At 51.4% G+C, this 18,384-nt stretch overlaps 1 protein-coding gene across 3 annotated transcripts in view; it reads right to left on the minus strand.

Moving 5' to 3' along the window:
• Positions 1-1,226: 1,226 nt before the first annotated feature.
• The window catches only part of tonsl (tonsoku-like, DNA repair protein), a 96,958-nt gene continuing 79,800 nt past the window's right edge, over positions 1,227-18,384 (minus strand). For all 3 annotated transcript variants that reach the window (XM_063042442.1, XM_063042441.1, XM_063042443.1), the window contains 6 exons: positions 17,269-17,576; positions 11,022-11,193; positions 7,551-7,726; positions 7,370-7,443; positions 3,614-3,747; positions 1,227-1,974 (listed from right to left, as the gene is read on the minus strand). In XM_063042442.1, the coding sequence (XP_062898512.1) occupies positions 1,775-1,974; positions 3,614-3,747; positions 7,370-7,443; positions 7,551-7,726; positions 11,022-11,193; positions 17,269-17,576 (1,064 nt within the window). In that variant the 3' untranslated portion in view covers positions 1,227-1,774. The remainder of the gene's footprint in view (positions 1,975-3,613; positions 3,748-7,369; positions 7,444-7,550; positions 7,727-11,021; positions 11,194-17,268; positions 17,577-18,384) is intronic.

The raw sequence follows: 18,384 nt of genomic DNA on the forward strand, positions 1-18,384 counted from the left end.
AAAACTGTTGATGTTTATTCCCCTCCATCAATGCTGCCTGACTTTGAGTTCCTCCAGCATTTTGTGTGCAACCCTCTACATTGCATAGTGCATAGTTTCCTGAAGGTGGGATCTCATGTGGATAGGATGGTGAAGAAAGCTTTTGGTATGCTGGCCTTTATTAATCAGAGCATTGAGTATAGGAGTTGGGATGTAATGTTGAAATTGTATAAGGCATTGTTAAGGCCAAATTTGGAGTATTGTGTACAGCTCTGGTCACTGAATTATAGGAAAGATGTCAATGAAATTGAGAGAGTATAGAGGAAGTTTACTAAAATGTTGCCTGAGTTTCATCTCCTAAGTTACAGAGAAAGGTTGAACAATTTAGGTCTTTATTCTTTGGAGCGTAGAAGGTTGAGGGGAGACTTGATAGAGGTGTTTAAAATTATGAGGGGGATTGATAGAGTTGACATGGATAGGCTTTTTCCATTGAGAGTGGGGGAGATTCAAACAAGACGACAGAGTTGACAGTTAAAGGGCAAAAGTTTAGGGGTAACTTCTTTACTCAGAGAGTGGTAGCTGTGTGGAACGAGCTTCCAGCAGAAGTGGTTGAGGCAGGTTTGATGTTGTCATTTAAAGTTAAATTGGATAGATATATGGACAGGAAGGGAATGGAGGGTTATGGGCTGAGTGCAGGTCGGTGGGACTAGGTGAGAGTAAGAGTTCAGCACGGACTAGAAGGGCCGAGATGGCCTGTTTCCGTGCTGTAATTGTAATATGGTTATTGCGAGCTGGATGAACGCTCCACGTTACACAGGGCAAGGAGCTGAGAGCAATGCTCTATCCAGTCAAACCGACATCATTCCCAAAGCAGGGTCTCTCGACAGCTTCTCCCCTTCATAGCTGCTATTCAACCTACTGAATTCCAACGATTGAATTATTGTGGTGTTGACTTTGCAATTCGCTGCTTTCTCATCCTTCCAAATGTATAACACACGGTCCCTTAAACACCCCCCCCCCCGTCACCCGCTGGGCCCTCCCTCCCTCTCTTTTCTGTTCAGGGACCCAGACAGTCCTTACTGGTCGCAGCAATCCATTCACCTGTACTCCCTCTGATCTGTCAATGATCACAATGGGGTCTCCTCCACACTGGGGGGTGCGGGTGGGGGGGACCAAACACATGGTGGCTGACCAGTTCACAGACACTTAATAAAGATAAGCTTTATTTGTCATATGTATGTCTCGATGAAGGGTCCCAGCCTGAAATGTCGACTTCCAAAGATGCTGTCTGACCAGTTGAATTCCTCCAGCATTTCGTGTGTGTTGCTTTGGATTTCCAGCAACTGCAGAATCTTGTGTTTGTGAAGTACATCTTTTGCACCAACGATCCACACAGTTTGAGGATGTGCTGGGGGCAGCCCGCGTGCTGCCCCGCTTCCAGCACGAACACAGCGTGCCCACAACTTTCTAACCCTAATCCCCATACGCCTTTGGAAGATGGGAGGAAATTAGAGCACCCAGAGGAAACCCATGCAGCCTCGACAACTCCTTTCCCATACACTGCTCAGCTGCTCAGTTCCTCGAGCAGACTGTGTGATGCTCCAGATTCCAGTGGCTGTGTTTACACAGGAGGGAGAGGGGCAGGGGCCAGAGAGTGAAGATCACGTGACTCCAATCAGTCATGATGTCTGGTTTAATACACAATGTACAAAGGCAGCTGTGATTAAAAAGGTTGTCATTATACATACATGGATGGAAGGGGTAGGGGGCCGGTGGACGGGAACGGGCAGGCGGGTTAATGCTGGCTGCTGGGCACTGCTTTCAGCAGACACTTGTGCAGATGGCAGAGGGTCTGAAGCTGCCCTCCCAGGGAACTTCGCCAGGAGTCCGTCAGTCCCTCCTTGTCACACTTACTGAGCCGGGTGCTACAGAGACGCAGCTCGGCCAGCCTGGGAGCAATTCCCTCGGTGAGCGGGGAGCTCTGCACGGGGGCACCTGGGAGGGAGGGAGAGAGGCACGGTTAGAGGGTAAACTCTAAGAACGACAAACACCTTCCCCCTCACCCCAAGCCCTCAACACCCCCACCCAATCTTCCACCTCACATGACCCTTTACTTCGACTCCCAAGCTTCCCCTCATCCCATTACCTCTGACCCCGGCCACCTCAGCTCTCGTCTTTCACCTGAACCCAGTCCCTCCCCCTCCCCCCACCCCAGCTCCTGGCATAATTCTCACTGCAGAGTTCACTGGGTCGTTGTGGATGGGCTGACGATTAGCATCTTTCTCCCGGGTTTGAAATGTCTAATACCAGAGGACCTGATGGGGCAGAGATTGATGGGTGCTGGGATGTGCTGCCTGGGGTGGAGGTAGAGGTGGGTACATTAGAGACTCTTAAGAGATGTTTCGATAGGCACATGAGTGTGAGGAAAATGGAAGGATATGGACATGGTGCAGGCAGAAGAGATTAGTTTAGATGCCCATTTAATTAAGTAACATGTTGTAGGGTTTCACTGCTGTGTAACATGCTGTAAGGGGGTAGTGGAGGTATAATTTGTCCGTCTGTGCTGATCACCCCATCCTTGACTAAGCTGTTCCACCGTGAACACGATCTGTTATGAGTCAACGTGATGCTTTCAGATCAGGTCATGCATAGCACAGACCTCCGCCGCACTGCTCAGGTGTGTTTCTGGGGTACAGGGGCTAGCGACCCTTGTGCCTGTTCTGTGTACTTGACATATGATGTTTTTGTGTTCTGTCGCTGAGCAGCAGTGAACCATCTGATTGGCCTGTCAGAGTTCTCTTTGGGAACTAATTGACTTGATCAGCATTTCTGATCTGGCTATTGTTCATGATTGCACAATAATAAAAAAAGGTTTCACTGATAATGTAATGGTTTCTCTGTAGCAGCAATGTCTGGGTTATGACTAGAGATAATGAGGTTTGGAATGCTGTTGATCTTTCTTGTGAATCCGGAAGAGAGATTTTCGCAGTTTTTTGCCGGGGAGAGATGAGGAGAGAAGACGCGAATGGAGAGAGTTGGTAGATCGCCGGACGGGGTGGACTTCGAACGAGGGTCCGAAGGGCAGCGACCATCGGAGGAGGTCGATGGTGGACGATTGGCTTATCAGTGAGCTTCAACTTTATGCAACAGACTGTTTAATAAGATTGGGCCCTTTTTCTCTTCTTTTTGTTTCTTTACGAACCATAGAGTCAAAGTAAGAATTATAAAGCTTTAATCATTTAATCGCATATTGTGTACTGTTTGTTATTTCATGGTACTGATTTGTAACAGGGGACACATCGTGCAGCATACACCCAAACGAGATTTCTTAAGTTTGGCCGGGCTGGGGGCATCACCCCCTATATTAAGCTACAAGCCAAAGCGAGAGTTGCCATTACTAATTGAATTGGTTGGACACAACATTGCCTGTTCTATGTTCTAAGAATCACCCACTGTATCACCCCAGAAGCCTGGACCCAAACCACGGCTGAGGTGGGCTGGAGGGAATGAGCCATGAAGGGTTTGGAGGGAGGGGAGGAACAGAGGGAGGAGAGGCGGGGGAGAACGTCCCTCTGTACTAGCAAACCCCTGGGTCCTGTCAGCTCCCGTACCTGGGGCTCGGACTCCAGCATACCTGTCACACTGAGGAAGTGCATCGCACAGTTCCGCTCACGTATAGCTCCCAGCAGCATCTCCACCCCTCCGCCGGTCAGCCCAGGGTTGGCAGACAGGTCGAGTGACACCAGGGAGTGGCACAGCAGCAGGCACCTGCGGGGTAAACACAAACACACACCAAACTCAGCAGGTCAGGCAGCATCTATGCAGGCGAATAAACAATCGATATTTCAGGCTGACACCCCTAATCAGGACTGGAAAGGAAGAGTCAGGAGAAGGTGGTGGGGTGGGGGAAATAGTTAAGGGCACCACAGCAGTGTAGCAGATAGCGCGATGCTATTATAGCTCAGGGTGTCAGGGATTGGAGTTCAGTTCCAGTGTTGTCTGTAAAGAGCTTGTATGTTCTCTCTGTGAATGCGTGGGTTTTCACCGGGTGCTCTGACATTGACCCCATCTCTGTCCCTCATGATTTATCTATAAGTGAGTCCTCAGTCTCCCACAGTCCAATGACAAAATTCCAAGCATCCTCACCCTCCCTCCATATCTCAGTCCCAGGAGTCCCGGCAACATCCTCGTAAATGTCCTCTGTACCCTTTACCAGCTCGGTACAGCAGGGTGGCCAAACTGAACACGATATTCCCAGTGTGACCTCATTCTGAACAACTGCAACATGACCCCCATCTTCTACACCCCATGGCCCGACTGATGAAGGCCTCCTCCTCCTTTACTGCCCGTGTCTCCATTTTCAGGGAATCTGGAAACAGAACCCCCAGGCTCTCTCCACAACACTCCCTAGGGCCCTACCCTCATTTTTCTCTCAGGTTCTCGTCTCACCCTTAACCCATGGCCTCCAGTTGGTGATCCCCCAACTCTGGGCAAAAGTCTGAGTGCATTCACCCTACCTTTACCCCTTTGGATATTACGCATCTCCATTAGATCACCCCTTTTAAAAACTTTAAGGCTATCGTAGCCAGGGGGGTGGGGGAGGGACGAGGGCGAGCCAGAGTCGGGGGCCGGGGGGTGGGGGAGGGACGAGGGCGAGCCAGAGTCGGGGGCCGGGGGGTGGGGGAGGGACGAGGGCGAGCCAGAGTCGGGGGCCGGGGGGTGGGGGAGGGACGAGGGCGAGCCAGAGTCGGGGGCTGGGGGGTGGGGGAGGGACGAGGGCGAGCCAGAGTCGGGGGCCGGGGGGTGGGGGAGGGACGAGGGCGAGCCAGAGTCGGGGGCCGGGGGGTGGGGGAGGGACGAGGGCGAGCCAGAGTCGGGGGCCGGGGGGTGGGGGAGGGACGAGGGCGAGCCAGAGTCGGGGGCCGGGGGGTGGGGGAGGGACGAGGGCGAGCCAGAGTCGGGGGCCGGGGGGTGGGGGAGGGACGAGGGCGAGCCAGAGTCGGGAGCCGGGGGGTGGGGGAGGGACGAGGGCGAGCCAGAGTCGGGGGCCGGGGGGTGGGGGAGGGACGAGGGCGAGCCAGAGTCGGGGGCCGGGGGGGGGGGAGGGACGAGGGCGAGCCAGAGTCGGGGGCCGGGGGGGGGGGAGGGACGAGGGCGAGCCAGAGTCGGGGTCGGGAGGGACGAGGGCGAGCCAGAGTCGGGGGCCGGGGGGGGGGGGGGGACGAGGGCGAGCCAGAGTCGGGGGCCGGGGGGGGGGGGGCGGGACGAGGGCGAGCCAGAGTCGGGGGCCGGGGGGGGGAGGGACGAGGGCGAGCCAGAGTCGGGCGAGCCAGAGTCGGGGGCCGGGGGGGGGGGGGAGGGACGAGGGCGAGCCAGAGTCGGGGGCCGGGGGGGGGGGGAGGGACGAGGGCGAGCCAGAGTCGGGGGCCGGGGGGGGGGGTGGGACGAGGGCGAGCCAGAGTCGGGGGTCGGGGGGGGGGTGAGGGACGAGGGCGAGCCAGAGTCGGGGGCCGGGGTGGGGGAGGGACGAGGGCGAGCCAGAGTCGGGGGCCGGGGTGGGGGAGGGACGAGGGCGAGCCAGAGTCGGGGGCCGGGGGGGGGGAGGGGAGGGACGAGGGCGAGCCAGAGTCGGGGGCCGGGGGGGGGGGAGGGGAGGGACGAGGGCGAGCCAGAGTCGGGGGCCGGGGGGGGGGGAGGGGAGGGACGAGGGCGAGCCAGAGTCGGGGGCCGGGGGGGGGGAGGGACGAGGGCGAGCGGGGAGTCGGGGGCCTCAAGTCTTAGACCATCAGGTTCAGGAACAGTTATTACCCCTCAACCATCAGGCTCTTGAACCTGAGACTCTAACTTCACGCAAGTTTCCACAACCGATGGACTCACTTTCAAGAACCTTTCATCTCATGTTCTCCATTGTTATTGGTTATTTACTTATTGTAATAATTATTTCTGTTTTCTCTTTGCAGCTTGCTGTCTTTTGCACATTGGGTGTTTGTCCGCCCTTTTGAGTGTTGTCTTTCATTGATTCGATTGTTTCTTGTATTTACAAGAATCTCAGGGTTGTATATGGTGGCATATATCTACTTTGATAATAAATTTATTTTGAACTTTTTGCTGGTTGCCTGTTGTTCTGGTGAACATGGTGGGCATGTCATGTTGGTGTTGGAATGTGTGGTGACACTGACATCCTTACATCCTACACTCCAGTGAGAAAGGTCTCCCTTCCGTCTCCGACGCTACAAGGAATAATGTAGCGGCCTCTGTCCTCGGACAGTGTAAAACATGCTGAATTTTACACTGGGCCCCCAGCACATTGTTATGTTGTGTGGGCTGTTCACGCAAACAGCTCATTTCTTTGATGCTTTGATTGGCGCGTGACAAATCTAATCTAATTGGGGCTGCACGGTAGTGTGGTGGTTAGCGTAACACTACTACAGAGCCACCGACCCTGGTTCAATATGGCTGCTGTCTGTACGTTTGTCCCATTACTGCGTAGGCTTCTCTGTGTGCTCTGGTTTCTTCCCAAAGTCCAAAGATGTGGGTTAGTAGGTAAATTGGTTAGACGGGTATAATTGGACAGTGCAGGCTCACTGGACTGAAAGGGCCTGTTACCGTAAATTGTTGAGTGGACACGCCCTGATGTCATGGCGTCACCTGTTACAACCACACAAGGGAGGAGGCACCGCAGGCGGTGTGGAAGAGAGCAAGGGTGCAGCGAGTGAATTGGAATCCGTGCTGGGCCCCTGCCGGCTGGCTCTCTCTCCTGTTGGTGCTGCCTTCCAGTGTTCACATCCTGGAAGACAAGCTGGATTGTCTGCGGCTGACCCAGTGCAAGATCAGAAATTGCTGTGTGCATGTTCTTGCAGAAACATGGCTTCAGGGACATCAATCTTCAAGGCCATGACACTTGGGGAGCGGTGCTAATATTATTTTGTAGATGTATGTGCTAGCGTAACTATATGTGCCGTGCGTGACGGTATTGTGCTTTGCATCTTGGCTCTGGAGGAATGCAGTCTTGTTTAGCTTTATCAGCTGGACGCCAAGGTAGCGTAGCAGTTAGCACGATGCTGTTACAGCTCGGGTGTCGGAGATTGGAGTTCAATCCTGGCATCCCCTGTAAGCAAGTCTGTGGGCTTTCTCCGGGTGGCTCCGGTTTCCTCCCACAGTCCACAGACTTACCATTAATTTGTTTGTAAATTGTCCCGTGATTAGGCTAGGTTTAAACTGGGGGTTGTCGTTGTTTGCTCGAAGGACTGGAAGGGCCTGTTCCGCGCTCTATCTCTAAATTAATTAATACACCTGCATGATTGAATGACAATTGAACTTGAACTAGCCTGCACAATCTCTCCCTATAACTCAGAAGCAAGTAGTACCCAGAAGTGAATGGAGAGGTTACCTGGAAAGATCCCGAAGAGAATCATCTGTCAAACGATTAGCGGAGAGGTTCAGGTGGGCCAGAGAGCATCCGTCCTGGGGGAGGGGAAAGAGAAGGTGAAGACATATCCACTACTTGGTCACATTGGAGTCAGAAGGTCCACGTGTGTGGGCAGTGCTCCTGACAACTACTCTGCACTCACCTGCGACAGGTACCTGACCAAGTGCTCAACGCGCAGCGTGTCCCCGCGGGCTCCGCCCACTGCCGCCAGCTCCAGGTGGGTGAGGCTGTGGTGAGGCAGGCTCTGCAGAAGCAGCTCTATGCCCACTGCACCCAGAGGGTTGTGAGACAGGCACAGCGTCTTCAGATGCAGGGCACCTGTGGGCAACAGGAGATGGTGTCACTCAAAAGACCCAGACGGACAATTTCAGTCACTTCCGTTCTCGGGGCAGACTAATGTGAGGTTTTGCACTTTGGGAGGACAAACCATAGTAGGACTTACATGATGAGCATTAGGGCACCGAGGACTGTGGTAGATTAGAGAGATGTGGTAGTACAGATCCATAATTCCTTGAACGTGACATCACAGGCCATAAAGAGAGCTTTTAGATCATTAGCCTTCATAAATCAATATACTGAGTACAGAAGTTGGGCTGTTATATTAAATTGTAAAAGACATTGTTGAGCTCCAATTTAGAGTATAGTGTACAATTCTGAACACCTATCTACAGGAAAGATATCAAGAAAATTGAGGGAGTGCAGAGAACATTTACAAGCATGTTGCCAGGACTTGAGGACCTGCGTTATGGGAAAAGCTGAATAGATGAGGACTTTATTCCCTGGGGCATAGAAGCCTGAGAGGAGATTTGATAGAAATACACAATTACGAGCGGTAGAAATAGTGTAAAAGCAAGCAGGTTTTTTCCCCACGTTTTCCGGGTTGGGTGAGACTACAACTGGAGGTCATGGGTTAAAGGTGAAAGGTGAAATGTTTCAGGGGAAATCAAAGGAACACTTCTTCACTCAGAGGGCAATGAGCTGCCAGTGCAGAGTTGATTTCAACACTTAAGAGAAACTTGTATCGCTACACGGATGGGAGAGGCATGGAGGGCTATGGTCCCAGCGCAGGTCAACAGGACTAGGCAGATTAACAGCTTGGCATGGACTAGATGGGCAGAAAGGCTTGTTTGTATTATTGTGTTCTATGACTCCAGAACGCTGGAGGAGTCCAGCATGTCAGGCAACACTGATGGAAGAAAACGGACAGTTGACGTTTTGGGCCGAGACCCAAGTCATTGGGTGTATTTAAGCAGAGGTTGATAGGTTCTTGATTGTCCAGGGTGGGAGAAAAAACAAAATCATCTGTGATCGAATGGCGGAGCAGACTTGAAGGGCTGAATAACCTAATTCTACTCCTACATCTTATGAATCTGTGTCTCTACTGCCTTTGTCTCTTTCCCAGTTCCTACAAAAGGTTAAAACTACTTTTTCTCCACAGACACAAACACAGAAGTTTCTGCAGATGCTGGAAACCCAGAGCAACGCACACAAAATGCTGAAGGAACTCAGCAGGTTGTCAGGCAGCATCTACGGAAAGAAATAAACAGTTGATGTTTCGGGCCAAGACCCTCTTCAGGACTGGAAATGAAGAGGGAAGCCAGAAAAAGGTGCAGTGGGGAGGAGGGCGGCAAGCTGGATGGGGCAGTGGGGATGAAGTTCGAAGCTGGGAGCTGTCAGACAGAAAAGGCAAAGGGCCAGAGAAGGAATCTGATTGGAGAGGAGAGTGGACCATGGGAGAAAGGGAAGGAGGGGCACCAGGGGAGGTGATGGCAGGCAAGGAATTGATGAAGAGAGAAGGGGAAAATCACCAGAATTTGGAGAAATCGATGTTAATGCCATCAGGTTGGTGGCTACAAGACGGAATATGAGGCGGTACTCTTCAGACATGACAGTGGTCCTATTGTGACTAGAGGTGTCATGGACAGTCATGTTAGAATGGGACTAGGGACAGGAATTAAAATTAAAATCTACAGATGAGAGCAAGAGGATAAGGCGTGAAAGAATAGGACCTATCAAGAGTGATAGTGGGAAAGCGTGTATGGAACTAGAGGAAACAGCAGAGGTACTTAATGAATACTTTGCTTCAGTATTCACCATGGAAAAGGATCTTGTGATTGTAGTGATGGTTTGCAGCAGACTGAAAAGCTTGAGCATGTAGATATTAAGAAAGAGGAAGTGCTGGAGCTTTTGGAAAGCATCAAGTTGCATAAGTTGCCAGGACCAGGTGAGATATACCCCAGGCTACTGTGAGAGGCGAGGGAGGAGACTGCTGAGCAAAAACATGTAATATTGGATAATTTTTCTCAATAAATAATTGTACAAGTATCATGTTTCTTGTGTAATTTATTTAATTGGGTTCTCTTTATCTAGGTTTAAGACTTATGTGAAGATCAGATCACCTTTTAGGTTGTATTTATGCAGAAAGAAAATTAGACAATAGACAATAGGTGCAGGAGTGGGCCATTCGGCCCTTCGAGCCAGCACTGTCATTCACTGTGATCATGGCTGATCACCCACAATCAGTATCCAGTTCCTGCCTTATCCCCATAACCTTTGATTCCACTATCTTTAAGAGCTCTATCCATCTCTTTCTTGAAAGCATCCAGAGACTTGGCCTCCACAGCCTTCTGGGGCAGATCATTCCATACATCCACCGCTCTGTGGGTGAAAAAGTTTTTCCTCAACTCTGTTCTAAATGGCCTACCCCTTATTCTTAAACTGTGGCCTCTGGTTCTGGACTCACCCATCAGTGGGAACATGCTTCCTGCCTCCAGCGTGTCCAATCCCTTAATAATCTTATCTGTTTCAATAAGATCCCCTCTCGGCCTTCTAAATTCCAGAGTATACAAGCCCAGTCGCTCCAATCTTTCCACATATGACAGTCCCACCATCTCGGGAATTAACCTTGTGAACCTACGCTGCACTCCCTCAATAGCAAGAACATCCTTCCTCAAATTTGGAGACCAAAACTGCACACAATACTCCAGGTGTGGTCTCACCAGGGCCCTGTACAACTGCAGAAGGACCTCTTTGCTCTTGTACTCAATTCCCCTTGTTACGAAGGCCAGCATGCCATTAGCTTTCTTCACTGCTTGCTGTACTTGCATCCTTGCTTTCAGTGACTGACGTACAAGAACACCTAGATCTCGTTGTACTTCCCCTTTTCCTAACTTGACTCCATTTAGATAATAATCTGCCTTCCTGTTCTTACCACCAAAGTGGATAACCTCACAAATTCTACTGGGTTCACAAGCTTTCCAGCACCACTGTATATATAATTAAATTACATTAGTAGTGCAAAAAAGTAGGCAGTATACATGGGTTCATTGCCCTTTCAGAAATCTGATGGCAAAGGAGAGGAAGAAGCTGTTCCTGAAATGTTGAGTGTGCATCTTCAGGCTCCTGTACCTCCTCCCTGATGGTATGAATGAGAAGAGGGCACGACAGTAGTGTGAGGTGCTTTTCTTCCAGTGTATGTTTTACCAAATGGCTGCAGCAATAATCTGGTGCCATCCACAGTTTAACATTATAGTCTGTGGTCTACAGATATATCAAGACAAGGCCTCTGTTTAACAAACATAGACGCTCACAGCTGACACAAAGTGGTCCTTACCTTTCAGGGCCTCCGCCAGCTGGAGTCGATGGTGTTGCAGGAAGCGGGCAGTGAGACAGCAGCCCTGGAGTCTGAGTGTGCTGAGGACAGGGCAGGCAGCGATCAGCGAAGCCAGCGGCTGTGAGCTGCCTTCCCCCAGGGGGTTGAGGCTCAGGTCCAACTCCTGCAGATTCTGAAACACAGAGAGACCTTCCAGTATCACCACTACAACTCTCTGCATCATAGCCGGACCCCAGGCGGTGTCACACAGTCGGAGGGGTGGTACTGACTGAGGGTTAAACCGTAGGAGAGGAACTGAGGGAGGGGTGGTGCTCAGGGAGGGCCACGCTGTGGGCAGAGGGTGGTGTGTTAGCTCTCACAAAAAGCAGATTTATTTTGGGAATAAACCCCGAAGAACAGTGACGAGGACAGAGGAAGGTGTAGGAGAGGTGGCAGTGGACAGAAACAGTTTTCTTCTTGGAGCAAGGCTGTTCAGCAGAGTTTTGTTGAGTCTGTGCTCGGTCCGCAACAATGTCAGTGGCTGGCGGTTTGTCAAGGTTCGAGTCTGCAACTTTTACTGGGAGCTGGGACAGATTTCTCTGCTGTTAACACTGGTAAACCCTCTTCCATCTGGAATACTCAGCCCGGGACAACCAGGTCAGGAGTTTCGCAACGAATCCTTGACTTTAGCTCTGACAGAGGAATGTCAGAGTTACCTGTCTGTGCACCGAGAGTCCACAATGGAGTTTCATCACATAGACTTCCCAGCCTGTCTGGGAGGAGACTCCTGTCCTTCCTTTATAATCGGAAATGTTCTTCGAAAGACTGAAACTGAGATAATTCAGCAGCATTTGATTTCTCACTTTAACGTGGTGGGCTAAGCTCCAAAATGGCGAGATCTAATTCTTACACGGGATCCATGGCCTTTGGTGAAGGAACTCCTGACGAGCCACCACCTTTCGGACTGGAAACTGTAAAAAAGGTGATCCAATGTGATATCGCTGCACCCGAGTCCAATGCACAAGTTCGCTATCATGGCTGGGTCTGTGGTTATTGGGACTGGTAAGATCAACCAGAAGTCCCTTTTCTACTGACCGTCTGCTAGAGAGGTGGCCCTGGCTCTGAGCAGGTCTTCATGCCGGTGGAGTTGGCAATAGTCCCCGTTACCATCTATAACATGCACCTTCACCTCCACGAATTCTCCACCTGCATTCTTTGGGCGAGGAGAGGTCACTGGTCATCCGTATACCGCCCAAGCCAGACAGAGGCTGTTTTCAGAATGTTATAGTGTCATACCTGCCATAGTGAGGTACTCAAGGAGCGGGAACGGCTGGGAAGAGCTGAGGGCTATTTTTATGTGTAGCACGTAGAGCAGCATTACTAGATCGGCTGCCACAGCGCTGTGCCTGTAAGGAAGACACTGCAGGGCCTCCCTTGTTGTCCCTCCTGACCTTGTGGCAGAACTGAGCATGGCACGGTTGTCAAAGAGGGCTGGGTTGAGGTAAAGGGCAGGAAGGCTAAGAGGAAGAAGAAAAATCTCCAGCCGTTTCCACTGGAGGAGGAGCCAGGGCCTTCCCTTGCCTGGAGGGCACAGGTGTCTCTGTGGCTCAGCAAGGGCCTGCAGAGGCTGTGAGGATCAAGGTTTCTTCCAAAATGAAGGTCACTGGACTTCTGCACATCAGAGGAATGACAAGGAGGAGGCACGCATCCTCTGAATCCGAAGATAGGGAAGCAGCTAAAGGGGAAGGAAGCATGCTCCGGCACTCCTCCCGGAGTAGGAGGACGGGCCTGTCAGTCAGGGGCCATCTGTGGAAACAGACTCCGTATCAGCCGGGATGACGTTCCCTGAGCTTGTAGCCTCTGGTCTGATGGGTGCCCTTGGATTGTAGCCTCCAAAGAAGCAACGTTGCCTTCTGGAGGTCGAAGGACCCTGGGGTTTGATAGGATTCAGATAGGACCAGTAGTGGGAAAGTTATTAGAAAGAATTCTAAGGGACCAGATATATGAGTATTGGATTGACAGGGACTGACTAGAGACAGTCAGCATGGCATTGTGCTTGGGAGGTCATGTCTAACCAATCTTAAGAGTTTTTCAAGGAAGTTATCAGGAAAGTTGATGAAGGCAAGGTGATGGATGTTGTCTACGTGGACTTTAGCAAGGTCCCGCAGGAGATGTTGGACATCAAGGTGCAATCACTTGGCATTCAAAATGAGGTAATAAATTGGATTAGACATTGGCTTTGTGGGAGAAGCCAAAGAGTGGTAGTAGAGGGTTGTCTCTCTGACTGGAGGCCTGTGACTTGTGGAGTGCCACAGGGATCAGTGCTGGGTCCGTTGTTGTTTGTCACCTATATCAGTGATCTGGATGATAACGTGGATAACTGGATCAGTAAGTTTGTGGATGACTTCACGATTGGGGTGCAGTGGACAGTGAGGAAGACTAACATAGCTTGCAGCAGGATCTGGACTAGCTGGAAAAATGGGCTGAAAAATGGCAAATGAAATTTAATGCAGACATGTATGACGCGTTGCACTTTGGGAGGACCAACCAGGGTAGGTCTTGCACAGTGAACGGTAGGGCACGGAGGAGTGTGGTAGAACAAAGGGATCTGGGAATACAGGTACATAATTCATTGAAAGTGGCGGCACAGGTAGATAGGGTCATAAAGCAAGCTTTTGGCACATTGGCCTTCATAAACCAATGTACTGCGTACAGAAGATGAGATGTTATGTTGAAGATGTACAAGATGCTAGTGAGGCCTAATTTAGAGTATTGCGTGCAGTGTTGGTCAACTACCTACAGGAAAGATGTAAACAAGGTTGAAAGAGTGCAGAGAAAAATTACCAGGATGTTGATGGGACTGGGGGACTTGAGTTATAAGGAAAGCTTGAATAGGTTAGACTACATTCTAGGGAATAAAAAAGGTTGAGATGAGATTTGACAGAGATGTACACAATTCTGAGGGGATATAGATAGGGTAAATGCAAGTAGGCAGCTTCTACTGAGGATGGGTGGGTCTATGACTAGAGGTCATGGGTTAAGGGTGAAAGGTGAAATGTTTAAGGTGAACATGAGGAGGAGCTTCTTCACTCAGAGAACGGTGAGTGTGGAATGAGCTGCCAGCACAAGTGGTGGATCCAGGTTTGATTTCAACATTTAAGAGAAGTTTGGATAAGTACATGAATGGAAGGGGTATGGAGGACTATGTTCCTGGTGCAGGTCAACGGAATGAGGCAGTTTTATTGGTTTGGCACAGACTAGATGGGGTGGGGCCTGTTTCTGTGCTGTAGTTTTCACCGACTCCACTCCTGGGTCACCATCCTCCCTGAAAGAACAGAGTGCCAGGGTCCCGATAACTGAGGAGGTCTTGAGTCCTCCACGTGTTACCCCAGGGGTGGATGACCAAGGGGATCGTGTGCGGAGGTGGGTGAGGCCAAAGTGGCTTGGGCCCATCTTTTGGAGTTCAAGGAGGGTGATGAGATGCCCAGACTGGCAGGGTAAGAGAGCAGTAGCAGCATACCGGGGACCAGACTGGCCACGCACCAGGAACAGACTGTGGGTGTTGTTGTCGGGCCTCCCTGTAGCACTGGCCCTGAAGCTGCAGCCATGCCGCTGGTGGGACCACTCGACGAGGCTGTGCAGGTGAGAATGGGACTGAGTTTGAGATAACCTGGTAGAAGAGGACTCTTGAAGCCGAAATGGTGGTGGAGCTCGTCCCCAACAGTGAGACTCAGGACATTCAGGAGTTCTGAGCTGACTCTCAGCACAGACAGCCTTATGCCTGACTAGCCGCTGACTGATGGACAGACCTGTCTGGGTTGTCCACACCATCCTTAAAAAGGAGAGGGAATCGGAAGTGGTTGGAATGTCATTTCAGGGAGTCGGGGATGCACGGGCACAAGGTCAGGAGGTCCGCTCCCACCAGACAGACATTGGCAAGAGGATGTAGCACAATCACGAAGGTCACAGTAGCGAGTATTAATACCAATGGCGGCAGGGAGTCTTTCCACAGGTTCCAGCATCTGTCGGTCCTCGGGGAATGTATACATGAGGTGAGCTTCCTGCAGGAAACCCACAGCATTCCAGGAGATGAATCCACCTGGCTCTTGGATTGGCAAGGGAAGGTCTACATGAGTCACCTCAGCTCCAATTCGAATGGGGTGGTGAATTTGTTGATCCCAAACTTCCCATTGGTGATATTGAAAGTAAACGAGCTCTGGCCAGGCTGCCTGCTCCATCTCACTAAGTGCATGGATGGTGTACCATTACACATTGTTAGAGTGTACACGCCGAGCCTGGCCCGATGCAGGCGCGCTTGTTTTATGAGATGGCTGTGCTGTTGGGCTCCACTGACAGAGGACTGTGTTATCCTTGGGGATGATTTCAGGGAGAGATTGCTCTGGTCCTCAGAGCAGTCGAGCATCAGTGCAGCTGCTGAGGGAGCTGGTTGGATCTTTTGATTGGGTTGACATCTGGTGGAGCCTCCATTCTGACTCCTGTGCTTTCTCCAGGTGGACAAGCGGAGGAGGAGGTGGTTCACAACTGGACCGGCTTTTTCCAGGACACGTGTCTCCTGTCTGTGAGTAGCCTCCATGCCGTTGGTACCATTCTCAGACCACTGCTTGGTGTGGATGGAGCCTAACCCGCTGTCTATGTGGGCGCTGTCCGCATACTGGCATTTCAACAACCAGGTGCTAGAGGACGGCCAAATCCAGGTCATGTTCTATCTGTTCTGGGAATCCAAGAGGAGAAAGCAGAGGGGTTTCCCCTCCTTGAGGCTTTGGTGGGATCCGGGCAAAGCTTACACCAGACTGTTAGGCAAAGGATATGCGCAAGGGTTGACCAAGAAGCGGGTGTCATATATCAAGCTGCTCACGAAAGAGCTACTTGACCTGGAATCTCAGCGGACACTGACCACAAAGGATCTACTCCTTTGGCAGAAGTACCAGAGGAAAAGGAAATGCTGAGGGGCCTGCAGCTCGAGAGATCCCAAGGTGCTTTTGTGAGGTCGAGGATCCAGCTGTTACAAGATCTGGACCGTGCCTCACCCTCCTTTTACTCTCTGGAAAAGTGGAGGGGTGCGTGCAGGCAATTTGTGGAGCTCCTGGTAGGGGATAGATCCTCTTCATGGATCTGGTGAGAATTGTGAAAGAAGTTTGCTCATTTATGTAACTCTGTTCTCACTGAACTCTTCAAGTGAGGAGGCGTAGGGAGCACTGTGGGAGGATCTGAGGCTGTCCAGCGGCTGGACTCTCCCCTATCACTGGAGGAATTGACCAGCTACAGGAAGACAAGTCCCCAGGATTGGACGGGTTCACTGTAGAATTCCACTGGGCCTTCTGGGACATACTGGGTGCTGACTACGCCAGGGTCCTGGGTGACAGGTGAGCTGCACTTCTGTCAACGTGGGGTGTAGGGTAGTCCTGCTCCTGAAGAAGCGAATCTTCACCATTGAGGAACTGGCACCTGGTGTCTCTCCTCTGCACCAAATATAAGAGCTTTGCCTGTGCAATGGCAAGTTGCCTGGGTTCCATGCTGTCCCAAATGATCCACCCAAACCAGTCCACACTTTCCCGGGCCAGTCCATTTAGGACAATATCCACCTCGTCCACGATCTGATCCATCTGTCACTTGAGGCTGGCCTGTCAGCCACCTCTCTCTCTGGATCAGGAGAAAGCGTTTGATACGGTGGATCATGACTACCTCCTTGGGACAGCGTGTGTCGGACTCGGACCACGTTTTGATGCCCATGTCCGTCTGTTGTAAACTGCCGCGGGGTGCCTGACAAAGGTCAATGGATCCTTAATGGCACCCTTTTGCTTTGGTGGGAGAGGGTGGCAGTGCATCAGGGCTGCCTGATGTCGGGGCAACAGTACTCTCTCTGCCAGAAGCGGCTGACAGGTTTGGTTCTGCGTGAGCAGGAGATGAAGGTCATCCTCTTGGTTGATGCCAATGACGCCCTCCCTATGATCACCGACTCTGTTGACCTACAGAGGATCGAGGCTGTCGGTGGGTCTTCTCAGCCGCATCTTCTGCCAGGGCCAAACGGAGAAAGTGCTCTGGTCTTTTATTGGATCCGTGGGAGATGGACTCCCCGCCAGGGGAGCTAAGACCATGGGTCCTACCACTCTTCCTACCTCTGGGGCTCAGCGTGCTCGCCTAGGTCCCATCTCCCTCCTACACCAGCGTACAATATCCTCCCCAGGGTCCTATCTCCCACCAACCCCTGGGATGATGTGGTGGTAGTGAGGACCCAGCAGCCACTCACCTGGAAGGGTGGTTCGCCAGGTCGCTGAGCTCCCTCGCTGAGCTTCCTCAGTCCCAGGGCTGTGATCTGATTGGAGGAGATGTCAAGCAGGATGAGGTTGGGCATGGTGAGCAGGCTGCCCAGCAGCTCCTCGGCGGCGGAGTCGGTGATGCGGTTGCCAGAGAGCCGGAGCTGGCGGGTGGCGGTGTGTTGCCGGAGGGCGCGCAGGACAGGCGTCAGGCGCTTAGCGCCCAGTGACAGGCCACACAGGTGGAAAGAGCTGCTGTTCCCCTGCGTCTCGCACGCCTGCAGCACTAGGCCATCCTCAGCTGGAGGGAGACAGCAAGATCAACAACCAATGCATTGACACGGTGCCCCGGATAGACGCTCTCCCGCTCATCCCCAGTGATTCGCATGTGGACCTGCTGACATTTCCTGCCTATCCCAGTTGGATTAGACTGTTTCATTGTTACTACCTTTGCTGCTTAACAATTAATTGCCAGCTAGTGTTGTTTATAATTACTTATATACATGTAACTGTTTAGTAAGTTTCCTAGTGGTCACTATATGTAAATGTGTTTGCTCAGTGTGTCCCCTAGTGGTGACAGTATGTATATGCAATTGCTCAGTGTATTGCTAATGATCACTATATGAATATGCAATTGTTCAGTGTGTCCCAAATTCAAAGTAAAATTTATTATCAGAGTGCATATATGCCAGCACATACAACCATGAGATTCTTTTTCTGGGGGCATACTTAGCAGTAACTGTAAACTGTAGACATCAGGAACTGTTAACTGTAAACAAGCTATGCAAATGCAGATATAAATAAATAGCAATAACAAAGGGTTAAATGGCAATGGGTTTCCACCAGTTACTTGCAGGATTCTTGTCAGTGTGGAGGAACAGGGGAACTTTGGGGTCCACATCCATAGCTTTCCCTAAAGTCGACGTGCAAGTTGATAGGGATGTTAAGAAGGTACTGTACGTCGGCATTCATTAGTCAGGGGGCTGAGTTCAAGAGCTGTGGGGTAATGCTGCAGCTCTACAGTACCAGTATGTATATGCAATTGCTTAGTGTGTCCCCTAATGAGTACACTCTGGGGAGCTCCAGAAACTTCTCTGGTGTTGTATTAT

Source organism: Mobula hypostoma, chromosome 3, assembly GCF_963921235.1.
Source record: "Mobula hypostoma chromosome 3, sMobHyp1.1, whole genome shotgun sequence".
Classification (NCBI taxonomy): domain Eukaryota; kingdom Metazoa; phylum Chordata; class Chondrichthyes; order Myliobatiformes; family Myliobatidae; genus Mobula; species Mobula hypostoma.